General features: G+C 33.5%; 1 protein-coding gene across 2 annotated transcripts in view; it reads right to left on the bottom strand.

Moving 5' to 3' along the window:
• The window catches only part of LOC108753586 (rhophilin-2), a 46,088-nt gene extending 30,327 nt beyond the window's left edge, over positions 1-15,761 (bottom strand). Inside the window, exon 1 of one of the 2 annotated variants that reach the window (XM_018495298.1) lies at positions 15,009-15,761. In XM_018495298.1, coding sequence (XP_018350800.1) covers positions 15,009-15,077 — 69 coding nt within the window. In that variant the 5' untranslated portion in view covers positions 15,078-15,761. Of the gene's footprint in view, positions 1-484; positions 1,219-15,008 lie in introns of those variants that run through there. The other variant, XM_018495301.1, reaches the window with a different exon arrangement.
• Positions 15,762-16,857: the final 1,096 nt, after the last annotated feature.

The raw sequence follows: 16,857 nt of genomic DNA, 5'->3' as shown, positions 1-16,857 counted from the left end.
TATATACAATACATTCTTAATTTCGACGATTAGGAATTCGACCATTAATTCACATAATAAATCGACTTCTTTCGAATATTATATTAATTTATATACATATATCTTTTACATGTATTAAACTTCAAATTAGGTCATAAGGATCGCCCTGAAGACATTTAGAAAATGTTTCGGATGTACGTCGACTCATTTTTTAAATATTTTCTGACTTATTTGGGAGATGTTTAATCTTGATAACTTTCAAATTTCGCAAATGTCTTATATTCGTTTTCACCAATGTAGATTAACTCTAATCTCGGTTCAATTTATTCTTCAACCTATTTTTTACAATTCTTAGAATCAGGAAAAGACGCAGAATAAGTTGAACCAAGATTAAAGTCAATCTACTTAAGTTAATGAAAATGGGCTTAATTATTAATGTATTAATAGTGATCGATCGGAATTCTTGGTGCGCTCCAATAGTTTTAAGCGGCAGTTATTTAAATACCTGTAGCTTTATGTCTGGAAGTATCAACATCGTTTGTGCGTCTATTCGCCAGGGCGAACCGCGGGTATTCGAGTTCACTTCTCGATCCGTGTCCTCGCTTTCTCGGTCTTCACGTATTCGCGTCGAACGTCCTCCGCGTGTCTTCTTAAGATGAGAGTAACACACGACCGCCTGTCGACTATCGTCTTCGGCGGAATTCTTTGGAACCGCTAGTTCGCTACCGCGAAGTTCCCGAGAAGTGCTCGCGGTCGCGTCGTTCACACGGTCGACCGGAAGTGCGAGGCAACTCCTCTCAACCGAGTCCCGATATTTCAATCCCGATGATTCACAATCTATCGTTCTCGTGGAGAATAAAAATCGCGCACTGTCTGCTCTACGCGATGAAAGGCGCAATGTCGGGTGTCTCGTTGAGCAAAAGAAAGCGGTGGTGCGTTTCTTCACGTAGCGTCCGGAGAAATATTGGAGAACTCTGGAGAACTCGCGGTCATGTGCAGAACGGAGAACACTTTGGTGAACGGAAGGACGAGATCGGGGAAATTTCGGGATTGTCAGATGATCGTTTGATCGTTTGATCAGGCGAATTTCGGAGCACGAAGTCGAGCTCGACAACGAGATCGATGCGATGGCGTACGCGACTTCCTGATCGGTGTAGACGACGATCCATCAACGCGGCAACCTAGAGCTCGGCTGGACTCGGCCGCGACCGGTATACCTCGGCGAAAGGGAAAAAGAAAGGATGATGAGCAGGGACTAGAGAGTAGGGATGGGCCCGATCGCGAAGATGGGCCTGCTGTGTAGCCGATAGCGCTACAAGAGAAAGGATAAGAGGATAGAAGGAGGGAACACTGCACGTTTCGCTGTTGACTGTGATAAATTTCTCAACGGAAATTTCAAACATCCTTCGACATCATTCGAGGAAAATGAGACTGGTATCGTAACGCGATAATTATACGATATTATAGCGAGAGTATAAATAATAAAGAGTTTAGATTATCGAGAGTGATTTCTAAAGATTAAATTCCTAACAGCTTTAAATTAAGCTTTTTTTTTTGATAGAGACAGAAGCGATGTTTCCCATTTTGTAGGAAAATGTAATAGGAATGATGTTAATTTTGGATTGCCGCCAATTTGTCGCATCGTTAATCAGAAACTCATGATATAAGACAGGTACATTTACTTGCAGTTAACATTAACATTATCGTGATTGCAAATGTCATGCGAACGTGAACTATCCCTGAAATTGCAATGAGGTCAAATATTTCTAGACACACGTAATCATATTGAAAATAACGAAAATTATATTTAAACCTAAAAAAAAACATCTTTAAAAAAGAAAAAATGTACAGTAGGTGCATGAAAAAGGTATCGAAAATTACATTCCTTTTAATAAAAAACGGATACAAAATAAATGCAATTAGCCAAGTAATGTAACCTTTTCATTAATTCGTATTGCAAATAATTTTCCTGCTATGAAGACATAGAATTAGCCCTAGAATATTGCGTTTTAACCAAATTTTTTTCTTCACTATAATCCAGTTGACTATTTTAGTCACTTTCTACTTTATGTGTCTTGCATGAAATATTCGATACCTTTTTTATGCACATACATAGCGTACATTTTTTCTTTTTTAAACAGGTTATTTTTTAAGGATTTCACTGCTTTTTGTAAATTTTTGAAAACATAATATCGTCGACTTCGCCCGGCGTAGTCGTCGTCGTCGTTATCGTTGCGTGAATTCATAGAACCTTTTTTATAGAGAATTTCCCAATCTACAAATATCATAATAAATACATATATTCTTGTAGAACCAGCAGATTTTAAGATATTCGTGAAAAACTGCTTTTTACCAATGACCCTCTATAAAATTTTAAGCAAGAGTCACATCGATGGGAACTTTTGAGATATTGTTTAAAACGGCGAAATAAAGGTCTATGCAAAAATTTAGCTAACAGCTAATTTTTTCTCAGATTTGTCATATCTTTGTCTAATTTCCATGGGAAATTAGGCTATCTCGTGTACTTGTTCGACCGTTGCGATTGAAAAGAGCGACAGATGGTTGTAAGAACTTTTCTTTTTTGAGGTAGCATCTTAGAAGCATTTGCACTTCGACATTCCAACCTGACTAGGTTAATGGCCACTTTAAGATGGCCACTTTGTACACTTCAAGCCAGAATAGCTTGAAAATCCAGCGAAATCCGTTTGTTAAAATAAATTCTACGAGAAAAATTATATAATATGAAAAATGTGAAAAATATAATTTCAATTTGATATATCTAATTATACATATCTTCCATTTAACATTTCCACCTCCCCTCCCCCACCTCGGTTTCATACTACTATTTAAATTATATTTTACGTAAAGCTCTGCGTGCCACTTTAATGATATTACAGTAACTACTAATTAGATCATTCTTTGTGTGTATAATAAACTCATTACGATGATAAATTATGATCTTAATAAATAAACTTTTTCGTTAAATTTTGTTTCATTTCGGGGTTGGGTTTCCAATTACAACCAATCTTTCCGATCTACGTGAAAATTATGTGAGGTTTGATTTGAGGATTACAATAAAACAAAACTCAGAATGCAGAAGCTTCATGTTGCAAATCGAAAATCGGTAGATGCTATGGAAAATCGACATTGCTACTTTGAGATAGGCACTGAGAGGAAGGCGATGATTAGTTCGGGATAGATGAGTTTCAAACTGGGGATTTTTCTGCCATCTGTTTCTAGAATGCGACCTTTTCGAATATTCTAATCCAGATCGGAAAAATTTTCAAAAATTTAAGAAAAAAGACACCGTGCGCTTGCCACTCTAGGAAATACATACGCGGTCAAGCGATATATTTACGTAACCGATTGCGAAAGAACTAATCGTTTTTTACTTGTCACCTGACAAAACGCGTAAAACGCGTATTCTGACGTAAAAATGGAACACGCTCCAAGCGACTCGCGTGACGCAAAAATATCGCGCTCTCGGTGATTTTACAATGTGAGGTTGATATTTGCGATTTACGGCACGTTACGTGATTACTTTTTCATATTGGCAGGTTCGCGTTATGACAGATTAGAAGCGATGCATACAAACAAGCGCATCCGTTCGATTTACCATTCTATGTGAGGCGTTTCTATGACTGGTATTCATATAGTTCTTATTTTAAGAACCTCTTAAGTAATGTCTTAAGATGCTAATACGACCCCCTGATTGCCTTATGATAATATAACAATCTCAAATATAACAATCGACTATGAATATCGGCCAATAAGCATTGATTTACTATAAATGGCCAGGTCTTCACTGATGACTGCTAATGAAGAAACTGCTCATGAAAAAATTATGTTTCTACAAAGTTAATTTCAATACTGTTCGATAGAATTGTTGAAATGTAGCTACAAAATTTTAAAGAAATATGGTATTAATTTTTGCATTGTTAACATATTTTTCGAATTACCTGTAAAAATTGTTATGTGATAGTCATAATATCACTCATTTGTTGCAATAATTTAGTGAACAAAATTTTTCAGAAAATAAATTTTAATGTTGTGAATTAAAATTTTGGAATATTAATTCTAAAATTTGATTTTAGTGTATCAAAATAACCGATTACAGAGGATGATTAAAAGTATGTTCTTTTGAAATATCTCTCTTTTTCCTATGTTTCCATTCTTTTTCTACAATTAATTCAGAAAGGATTTTTAGTTATGTATATCGTTGTTTTAACAAGTGAGCGATATGTATCAATATCCACCCATGCGTTTTATTATCCAATTCAATATTACGCGAGCAAACCTTTTACTGAAAAAACGCAAATAAATTTATTCAAAGATAATAAATAAAATTAAATATTTCATATTTTAAAAAGATGTTATTATATTTTTCATTAAAGATGTATGTATTATATCTAAAAAAAAAATATTTAAAAAATATAAAAATTTCATGGATTATTCTATTATTACGTCTCTGAATATTTGTATATTTGAGCACAATTCTCTAATTAGTTTAACAATTATTTAATTTTCTTTGTTTATTTTAATTTTTATACGTAAAATCGCATTTCATAATATTTATTTATAAATTTGATGAGAAAGTACAACATTAAGAATTAAATCAAATTTTATACATATATTGATCAAACAGTAATAAATATTCATGCAAATGTTTATTTGGATCACTTATATATTCAAAAGTTATTGACTTAAAACAGAAAAATATAGCCACATTTTGTTGCAAAAAATCATTATAAATAAAATTATTTGCTTTTGCAGTTGATCAGGTTGTATTTACGGATTAATATCATCAAAATTTTTTTAATGATATTGGCTGATATCAGCTTATTTTGGCTGATTGTTTGACCGCTACTTTTAGGTAATATTGCAAAAACAGCCTTAATTAACTGTTAATTGTAGAAATTATATGTAATTTTAATTGAAAAGTTTCCAACAATTTTTAGCTTTGACTGCTTGCAGGATGTGAAATTTGTCTCTTGTCGACGAAAGAGTGTCCTTTTTGCGAGATCCTTAAGTGTGCGATAAAATTAGGGACAGTGGCAAGGTTAACGAGCGGCCATGACGTGACTTGTTTCGCATTTAGAGGCACGAAGACGCGCCGCGTGTCGCCGACATGTGTGATTACGCACGGTGCGACGTGACTCACATAAGTTTGTATCCCAAGGCGGTCACCCTAAGGAATAGGTAAACGCAAGGAAGCAACGTCTCCGCCGTTCGGGAGTACCGGAAGATAGCTACCGCTGCGCCTGACAGCTGCGCCACCGACTCATAGTGGCCGCGCCAGCGTGACTCACGCGAGCCTGAGCGCCTGACGTCGCGTCGCCTGCATACGCTATTAAAGCACTCGATCGAATGTCGCTTCGTTTTTTTTTATTGTATGCGTAGTGCTGCCTTGCAGACGAAACCGATGCGAATTTCAGAATCGACAGCTGCATTCAGCAGAAGAAGCAGCTTTGCAAATATTCTTTGTAAGATTCTTTAATAGAATTGGTTTACACATTTAGGCGATTAGATTAGAAAGAGGAATTTTACAGGCAAGAATTAATTTATTACAAAATCTTACAATAATATAAAGCTGCTTTTTCCGTTGAATGCAGCCAGAGACAAATGGGGGACGCGACCTTCACCTTGGATGTCTTCTTTCTTCAAAATATTTCTAGCAAAATGTTATATAAATACTTTTAATACCTATAAAATGCTTAATCACAATTTTGATATTCCAAAAATATTGTTTAATTTAAGAAACTCCTAGATTTTTACGGCTTAAGGCTTACTATTTTAGTGCAGACATCACGTTGTGCAGCGTTATGCAAAAATCTATGCTGTGACTTGTATTTTCCGTCCGTTGCAAGCAAAAAAATTTTCACTTACGACGCGTAAATTAAAACATAAAGACGGAAAGGTATGGAAACTAAAAATTTCCCTTTTTTTGGTTGTTGACACTTGATGTTGGAAAAACTTGATTGGCAATCCAATAGCATATAAATCCGCCAATAGTTTCAGCCTTGAAAAGTTTCTGGATCCATCCCTGAATGCTGTCAATGACTGCGCTTAGCAGCAAAAACAACATGTAAATCTTGATTGATTTATTCAGATCCAATGAGGAACTAAGAACAAGACCAATCATATTAAAGAATTTTACAACAGTTGCAAAGCTACTTTTTCTGCTGAACGCAGTCAATGATAAGTCTGACTCATCCTGAAAGATATAAGACTGATATCGCGTAAAATTCATAATATTTGATATATAAAATTACCATTCTTTTTTTTAACGCGGAATATTAATTAATCACAGTCGAGAAGAATAATCGACTATAATTGGTCAATTTTCTACGACTTAAGACCCTATTGTAGACTCGCATTACACTGTGCTTTTTTAATGTTTCTAATTAAATATAATTCTTTTTGAAACAAATAGGGAAAAATGTAAAGACGAAATATCAAGAAATCAAAATAATTTAAATACGTGATTCGATTTTTATACACGATTTTTTTCTATCCTCAGACTTCAAAGAAAGAGAAAAACGGGAAGGTATAATTTCAAGAATAGAAATGCGGTTAAATGCGACAGACTAGCGATTAGATTAGCGATCTTCTTTCACATGAAGAAAGAATCAGTCACTTGTTCACGGAAACATGTGCCAGCTCATCGATTAGTAATTGTCGTCACAACGACGTGTCCCTTGATGATTCGTCCTTTGCCAGACAATGTACGTGCCCTAGCCAATCTTTCTCTCTACATGCGCAAGGTTTTTAATAAATAAATTCTTTCGATTCCCAATCTTTTCATTAATCAGTTTAATCATTTTTCTTTTACTCGCTTTAACAAAATTTTAATTTTAAAATTTGGTCTTCTCTCTTCTCTTTTCTCTATCGTCTTTTCTCTATCTGTCTTTTTCTCACATGATAAAAAGATACAATCTGTGTGAATCTTTTAATGTTTAAAATTAATATCAAAAATTTACGCGATAAAGTTTTCGTTAAGTAAAGGAATAATTAGGATTCTGAGACATTACGAGAATAAAAGAATAGCAAGAAGAATAGCTTCTTTTAGTACATATACGAAGATATCAAAAATGTTTTACTTTAGTATTTAATCTTTTCGCGCTATAAATTGCAAGTAATATATTGATTGAATCGTTATCTTTCTGATAAGATAAGATCTGAAAAGTGTGGATAAACCATTCGATTATCTGATTACTTAATTTTTTTCCGATAAAAAAAGAGTTATTTTCTTTTGTTTTTTTCTATATTCGTGGCATGACTAAGTATCTCATACGCAGATTCGCTGCATAAACTATAGAGTTCATGAAATGTCACAAACAGCATTTCACAAATTCTATATGTTTACGGATGATTTCATGCAAATATATATGCACATAGAATTATTCGCATATCACGATTCTACATCGTTACATACATTTCGTGTATATATATATATGTCCATATAAAAAAATCGGTATGTTAACGCAATGCTTAATAAATATATCTATTATTATCTGTAATATAAATAAATGATAAACGGTGAATCTTGAAAATAACGGACCCACGTCCGATGACCTTGACCTTCACATACGAGTATACTGTCAGGATCATAGTCCTGAGTGATCTTCGGAAGGTTTTAGCCCGCGCTTATTATTCATTATTCAAAAGTTATTAACAAAAGTTATTAACAAAATAATTAAGAATAAAAATTTTACTGAACTGTATTCATACATTTGAAAAACAAAAATTCAACAATAAGAAATAGAAGTAATGGCCACAAAGATCAAAGCTAGATCTTTAATATTTAAAAATAATTCGATCTGAATTACTATACTATACTATATGTATTGTACATTGTACAATACATGCATGTATACCACATTTATAGTTATTTGAACTGCGTGCCGAATTGGTTCTTCGAATTTATAAACACAATTAAACTACTGTAGTAATATTACGAATTAAATTGACAAGCAATTTTAATACTCAATTTAATGCTTAATCAGGTGTTCTATTAGAATGATGTTAATATGCTGAAAAGTGTAAATAAATTTTAAAAAATTAAGTTCTGCTATATAAAACAAAAATTCTCTGCTTCAAAATAAATTTTCTGTTTTAATAACATAAATTTTCTTTGAAAATATTATTTTCTTATATAATTTGTTTTTAAATTTTTGTTTTTAAAGCAAACAATTTGATTTTAAAGCAGAAAATTTGCAATTTTGTCTACCCCACCTACTCCCTTTTGTCTAGGAAGGTGACTTTGCTTTACATGGAAAAAAAATCGTACTCCTCACATGGCAGAGGGAAAGGTGAAATATTGAGTTATTTGTGATAGTTGTAATTAAAAATATATACAATTAAATACACATTTATATTGTCGACTTTATTTGTTAATAATTTTTAAAAAAACAGCGAGCGCGGGCTAAAGCTTTCTGGAGATCACTCAGGACCATGATCTTAACAATATATGTCAAGGTCGAAATCGTTGGACGTGGATCCGTTATTTTCAAAGTTTACCAATAATTTTTCTGGATAAATCTTATAATGAAATTTTAAATAAAAATTGCGAGGATCGCGTCGTGTGAAGTGGATCGAGATCCTCGAAAGAGGGGAGAGAGAGAGAGAGATTGATTGATTGATTCATTGATCTTTATTAGCTTCAATAGCTACAATTCAATAGCTACAATGTGTGATATAATTTAATATAATGCCTATTTATTAATTATCCAAACCGCCAGACTTAAACATCCCATACATCTACATTGCACTATCCCTCTCCACTCCTCATATATGGCACTAGCGCTCCCTTAAAGTTTTTTAATCTTTTTTTCTTTCTTATTTCATTAGGTTGTACATTTTAAACCCCATCATACAACATTCTCTCTTCCTGTCTAGTTTTACATCTTTTAATATGTATATTTCTCTCTGATCTTGTTTGTACTCCTTCCTCCCTCCCTCCCTCCCTCCCTCCCTCCCGAGAGAGAGAGAGAGAGAGAGAGAGAGAGAGACTGAAAAAAGGAGAAAGACAGAGAGAGAACAGGTGCGTTATGCGTCGCGCGATTTCCGGAATGGTAGACGAAGGTGCGGCGTGGTACACGTGATGGAGAACGTATCCATTCGAGCGTATTCCGGTCGCGGTCGGAGGAGCGACCTAACCGTGCGATCATTGCCCGAGTTTACTTCTGTTCTCGACACAGCAAACGAGCAGCTAGTGGCGAAAAAACTTACTTTTTGAAAAAAAATCTATCGACATTTCGACAATTCCCAATCGATTTAAAAAATCTTTTTTACGTAGGTACTTGTAATGAAATGCTTTATAATGTAATCTCGTATATTATAGGATCGCCAACAGTTACAACGAAACCAACACCTGCTACGGCTGTCAACTGATGACCAAGTCATCAGTTCTGTCAGTACTGGGCCCAAGTTGTCATTCAGTACTTAGCCAGTACTGCACAGTAGTTTACCAATATTGCGCTAGTGTCTGAACTGTGATAGCAACCCAATAATGGTCCAGCACTGCCGATTGTAAAATCCTACGTGAGATGAAAAGCCTTTTCTAAAACGAAACTTGAATTGAAAATGGCAAATCAAAAATGATTATCAAAAGTGATATTGAATATGATGCTACACACCTACAATATTAAATTTATACTTATGCCAAATTAGATATATATTTTCAAGACACTAAATACGAATTTAGCAACTAAAAAATTCTAAACTCAAAATGATATTAAATATGGAAGTGAAAAATATTGAAATTATACAATATCCAATAAATTTTCAGAAAAGATAATAAAAAAAAGTATTATTATTTTTAAATACTTTATTACACGTTATTAACTAGAGAATGTTATTATTTAGCAGAAATTCGTTATATTGTTTCGTTAACTTGTACTGCTAATGTATGACAAAGCCTAAACCTTTTTACCGCGTCATGATATCTGTCTTTAAAATTAATTTGGCTTTTTGCTTCATGCGATGAATTGCGTCAAGTGACGCAACAGCACCAGCGTCGCGACGCCAAATATATAAAAATGTAAAATGGGCTGCATGAACGTCGTTATGTATCGTATATGTTCGTGCCGCTGCTAAATTCGCGATGCTATCACTAGCTAATTTATCCGGAGTTTTGACATCAACAAACTTTCGGTTAAAATTACTAAAAACTGCGATAAAAAATCTTGCACCTATTAAAAAAAGCATTGATAAACATAAGTTGTTCGATATATGTAAATGTACAGATGACGTATTCGTCATTTTATTATTTATGAATATCTCGTATACAACCATTTTCCTCATTGCGCAGTTTCACAATTTATTATTTGCGACACAAAGTATGACGTAAATCGAAATTGTTCTATGAGGAAAAAAGATTATATTATAACTCATAATGATACAACCGTATTCGCAAATATTTCCTTGACAAATTATTATTTCTAAATTACTTTCAATTTGCCTAAATAAAAATAATTTATTTTACAATTTATGTTTTGCAATGAATTTATAATTTGTTGTATGATTAGAATTTTAATAAAGCAGTAAGTTTCGTATATATCCTGCATCAACAATTTCTTCACAAACAATATTTAATTTCTGGAATTTTATCTCGAAGTTTATAACATCATATAGTTATCAAAATAAATGTAAAACTATTGTTTATAAAAATATGAAATCTATAATTTTAATCGAGAAATAGCGGTTCCCAGACGACATGCACGAAAACGAGACATATTACAATAGATGTCTTAAAGACACCTATAAAAAGACATTTTGAAGATATTTTAAAGATACTTTTGTAAAGAAAAGAGGTCTCAAAGACATCTAAAAGACTTATGTCTCTTTAAAAAGTCTTATGTCTCGATTTTGAACTTGTTCTCTGGGTTCGTGAAATGATTTCAATTTTAAATTCACGTCGAATTTTTGAAACGTTCAAGGTAGACGAAAGTCTGAATCGCTACCTCTCTGAATTGGCACTTAATCAAAAAGTAATCCCTATTCACATAAGTAATGTAATTTTATCGTTTATACATTCAAGAAGTCGAGCGAAAAAGCATGCACGCATTCTTAAAAATACAAGGTAACAACAAGGTAGGCACGTGCTCTTTTACGATGTACCTCGTTAAAGCAATTATGCCAATTGGATGAAGCCTAAGGAAGTAAGAGTCGCACATCGCGCTCGCCAAGATAAATTTTCTCATCGTTATCGAGACATAAAAGCCGCTCGTTTTATCGCTAAAAATTAAACATGTAGGTACAATACACTTTAATAGTTGTAAAACACCTGTATGTAAACATAAGCATCATATGTACACTATTAGAGAAAAAGAGAGCTGTTAAAAGAGTAATGGTAATCCAATTAATTAAATTAAATTGAATTTTGTAACATTTAACTTTCTTAATGTGTGTTTCGAATTGTAAATTAGTATTCATTTCTGTAGGCAGTTTTAAACAATGTCCACAACGTCCACATTAACGTATGCATTCAGTAAAATTATATACCTTCAGTGGCAAACAAAATTTTCAAGCGAACGTTCGTCGAATATTTTTAATAAATAAATGCAACTGTAATTAAAGTTGTAACTTTATGATATGAAGCAATTAGACAAAATGTGATGTTAATGAGTATGTATGATAATGTAACGCTGGTATCTCCAGCTCTAGACAAATTTACAGCTATTTTGAATGTGTGACAGGTATTGTTATCTTTTATTTCTATGATGATAATGGCTATAGTGCATCGTATCTTTGTGGAATCTTCCTACAAAATGTCGCGTCGCGTCGCGTCGCGAGGATTCAATGCGCGATTGCACTCGTGATATCTCACAACGCATATGGCTCAAGTAAGTATCGCATAAAGTGCATAAAGTGTACGTAACATCCGATAGATTATAACAAAAAGGTTATTCACTCAGCCTGTTGCACTTATGGAGGAGCGAGTAAAAACATTCTCGACACAAAAATATCTCGTGATTGAGATAGTGTATCGTTAAACACGCAATGTGAGCGTGACGTTACTTTTAAGATGAGTCTAGGTAAAGTTATACGTGTAGGTTTTATTTAAAATTTTCGTTTGAATGAAATTTTAGTAAAATAAAAAACTGATTAATAAACAATGGAAAGATTTCAGAATAAATTCTTCTACAAAGATATATTTTGGGGGAGACAATTTTTCTTTAAAAAGTACTGTTTAATTTTTGTATTGTTAATTTTCTCCAAATTTGTTCCATTGTTTAGAATATGTTACTAAAATAAAAAATTATCTAAATATCAGATCTAGAAAATTATCCTGTTAAAAAGTTGACTATGCTTTTGTTTTTTTTCCGATATGTTATAGACCCTTGTAACAAATAAAAATCATATTGGTAAACTTTGTGATATCTCGAACTATCTAAGGCTAACTTTTACTTAGAAGTAGGTGGGGATTCATAAAATTTTTTGGATATCACACATTAATTAAAAATGACTTATATAGGATTCATATCGGAAACCTGTTCTGATCGTTATTTGAATTTATTTCATCCATTATACCAGAAAATAGAAAAATAGTTACAATAAGCCCAATTGATCGAATTTCCATCCAAGATATCATTCAAAAAATTATGAGCAAGTCATTAAAATTCTTTTGACAAATGGAGAGATATAACATCCGCTAACATTATATTTTCCATTATTAGAAAGAGATTTCATAAAACGTTTACATAGATAAATAGTGGTGTCACTATTTCTCAGAAATAGAAAAATATTCAGAACAAAGATCAAGAAAGACGACAACACTTTTCTATCCCATTTATTACTAATGTATCTAAGAAAATAAAATTTTTTAAAAACCATATTAATTAGAAAACAAACCATATATTAATTGGAACACTCTGCAATTACTGAGCGTAGACTGAAATTTGCACACAATTTTGATTGAGATAATATAAAATTCTAAATAAAGAAAACTTTTTAAACAAACAACTAATATCTGAAATGATTTTTAAATATAAATAAAAAAATGATTTGAACGTACAAAGTGACACGGAATTTTTAGATCCCTTATACTGTATATACCATTTTAATTTCTAAGATTTAATTAATTTCTCTTTTCTTTAGTTTATCGAGTGTCTTGTTGTGTTGTTGCTTAACGTGATCTCATTAGATCCATGACAAGCATGCTGTCAACATCGCATGATATATCCATCTTTTAACTGCCATGTAAGTTTTTTATTTAATTACCTTTAATTTAATTTTCAATCTTCATTTCATTGACTCATTTCATTGACTCATGGTTTATTATTAAGTATATTTGGAAATTTAACGAATATTATTGGGCACATACAGATACAATTTGACTATTTCATTCAAATACATCTTAATCATAGTTCACGTAATGACGAACAAAGTAATTTTTGTAATCTTAAACATAATTTAATGATCCAATTGTGTATAATTGTTTCATCAATTTGTATATATTTTATTTGTGGTGTAATTGCTAAAAAGGATCCTAATCTACGAGTCAAAATGTTTATTAATTGTTATATACAGTAAATTATAATCGCAACGACATCCAACGTTGGCTCTGAAAGGCTTTTTATTTTTATTAAAAATAAAAAATTTATTAATATACAATGAGACTTTAGAATAAATCCTTTTCTAAAAAAAAAAAGGAATGTATTTTAGATTATAATTTTTGATTAAAAAAATGATAAATTGTGTAACTTTTTTCTTTTACTCCCAGCTTGTCTTTCAAAATTACCTTATATACTAACCATCATAATTGTTAAAAGAAAAAATAATTAATCAACAATGTGCCAAAACTGCTATATTTACCATTTAATTAATTTGCATATATTTAAAATACAAGATTTATAACATTTAAAAAAAAATCTTCAAATTTTAATGAAATAGTTACAAAGTTATATAATTTTTAAGTTCAATTTTATATATTTTTTTTGGTTATGCTAATTGAAAGATTTGTTAGTCAAGTAATTATAAGGAATGAATGGAAGTGTGTATGGAGTAAAAATTGTAAACCAAATCCTTTCTCGATATGTGAATTAAAGTAAATAAATTATTCTATTATTCTATGATACTAAAATAAAAAAAATTAATTAACAGATAACGGCAAGTCACTCTCTGTGACCGGGAATAAAAAAAAATTCTCGGAAAGAGATACATTCTAGATTATAATACATCTCAATAAAAAACATTGTGACTTCTTATATTGCCAGCCAATCTCTCTCAAATTTATAGCATATCGTATGGAATGCATTGCTGTAACCGGTTCTACACATATGAAATTTCCATTCGATTGTCCGTCGCGATGAAATTTTAACATATGCATGCAACATATGTACGTATAATTAATACATTATACGTTTATACAATAATATCACACCTGCGTCTGATGGATACTCAATTATGCATGAGCGTGTGACGCTGCAAATGAATTTTTTAACTTGTTAAATTCGCATTGTAAATTTCATTCCGTCGTGTCCGATATTCATTTTACATTGATTATACGCGGGAGTTATCGCAAGTTGAGTTTAGATTAAATTCTCTCCTTTTCGCGCACGAATTATCGCGTTTGCTTTTATCAAGATATAAGAACATTTTATTAAATATGATATGATATGTAGGAATGCAACGCAAGTAAAACTCATAGTTAAGCAATAAGAGGCGACAGTGTTTTAGCGGTAAACGCGGTCCTGAATGCGGCATCGCCAGATAGAAGCGAAAGTGAAAGTACCACAGGCCTTTGACAGAACGATCGTTTCCGGCGAATCGGATCGATGGTAACATATCGGATCGAGATTGACGCGCGTCACCGATCGTCACGATGATCGCGAATGATCGCGCCCGGAATTCCGAGAATATATTTCACGACACGATGGATCCATGGCGTGTTGTAAAAGCTCGCGCTGTAAAAGCGAAACTCAACTAGTCATCCTCGACGTCCTTCGAGCGCGATAAGTTTGCTAATTTAAAGTCGCAGGACCGTGAAATTCAATAGGAATTCGGTGATAGTGATATCAACTTACCCGAACGAATCGCGGCCGACCGAAGCCGCCATCGTCGACGACGTCCCCTGCCACGATCGGAACGTTCATTGTAGCCGCCGTCGCATCATATATAATGCTGCTCCCCGTCCTCCTCGATCAAACGTCGATTATCATCATCGTCATCGAACTAGGTTCTATACTATATATATATATAGAAAGCACTGGATGATACGTCGCACGGAGCAAGCATTCATACGTTCACAAATACGCTCTCAGTCATAGACGCGTGCCGATCGATCTGCGAGCTGCGAGCACAATCGAAGAATTCCAAGCTATCTCAGCTATCTCAGCGATTCAATTTAAATAAATTTAAATCGCGACGTAACCGTCAGCGTGAGCGCGCCGTTCGTTCCTCGCGCGACTTCGCGCGACTCTCGATTTCGTCGGTCGGTACTGACAATGAGTTAACTTAACTGCAAGTAAACCGGAGCTGACCGGAGTCGAGTGACCGCCGGACCGAGCCGAGCCGAGAAGATCGATCAACGCGATCGTGTAGCGTCGACAGCGCACTAATCCTCCGGTTGCTTCGGGCTTCAGGCTCGCTGAACTCGCTCTCGACAGACTCGACACTCGACTGACTCGACACACGAGACACGGTGAACGGTCGAACGGTCGAACGGTCGAACGGTCGAACGGTCCAACGATCGATCGCTGTTCCGATCACTCCGAATAGGTCGCGTACGCTCGATACGCTATACGAGAGTATAGCGACTGCGACAGTCACGTACCAGTCACGCAAACACACTGTGTCGGACTATCGTTCGGAACTCGAAACAGTATCCTCGGAACAGTCGAAACGCTGCAACGCGCGTCAAGTAGCAATACTGTACAGCGACCACGCGCACACTCACACACGCAACACTCGCGCACACACACACACTGGCGATCACGCGAGTCCGTTGCAGCTCCCTATATTAAGCACAATACACCTTGATAACTTTCATGGGGGGATCTGCTACGGTACCTGAATGTTATCTTTAAAATGACCTCAACCCAACTGACATCAATTGAATCGTTAATCAATTTAGGTAGCTATTTGTATTCTTTTTCATCAACATGGATTGAAATTATTAGAAAATTCCGATATCGATACACTACTTTCTATTTGGACGATATTTCTTGAACAAAGGCTAAAAATAGTTTCTAGAAATACAAATTAGAAAGTCTTGTATCAGACAATATATAGAAATTTTTATGGTTCTCTTTGAAATTTTGCAATAATAAACTTTTTCGTAAAATATAAACGAAAATTAGCGCCTGACAAAATGGATCTCAAAACTGACACAGTGAGGCAGTAATATTCCTATTCGTTTTCTTTTACAGGCATTATTTATACAAAATACCTATATTTATACTAAATACAAGGAATGTATACAAGATTTTTTTAGAATCTTTTCACTTTTGTACAAAACGTTTTTCATACAATTATATGCATATTTTATGCTGTTCTACAAAATGTAAACATATAATGCACGATTTTTTATTTATATATTCACCGTACAAATTTATATAGACAATATTCTATGAGTATCCAGGAAAAAATAATGAAAAGAGTAACGACTCTGTTACTTTTTGAGTAACAGTAATGGTAACGGTAACGTTACTTTTACAAAAACGTTGTAAATCTCTCAACTCTGTAAATCTCTAATATCAATGTTGCTTGATAATTAGTGAACCACTATGATTAATCAGAATTTAATCAAAATCATTCATAGAGTAACTTTAAAAAATCAAATTTAAATTATATATAATTTAATTGCAGCGATAAATTCAACCGAAGGAACCATGTGTGTGTGTGTGTGTGAGAGAGAGTGTGTGTGTGTGTGTG

This window comes from Trachymyrmex septentrionalis, unplaced genomic scaffold (genome assembly GCF_001594115.1).
Source record: "Trachymyrmex septentrionalis isolate Tsep2-gDNA-1 unplaced genomic scaffold, Tsep1.0 scaffold7, whole genome shotgun sequence".
Classification (NCBI taxonomy): domain Eukaryota; kingdom Metazoa; phylum Arthropoda; class Insecta; order Hymenoptera; family Formicidae; genus Trachymyrmex; species Trachymyrmex septentrionalis.
This window is presented reverse-complemented; position numbering and strand designations above follow the sequence as displayed.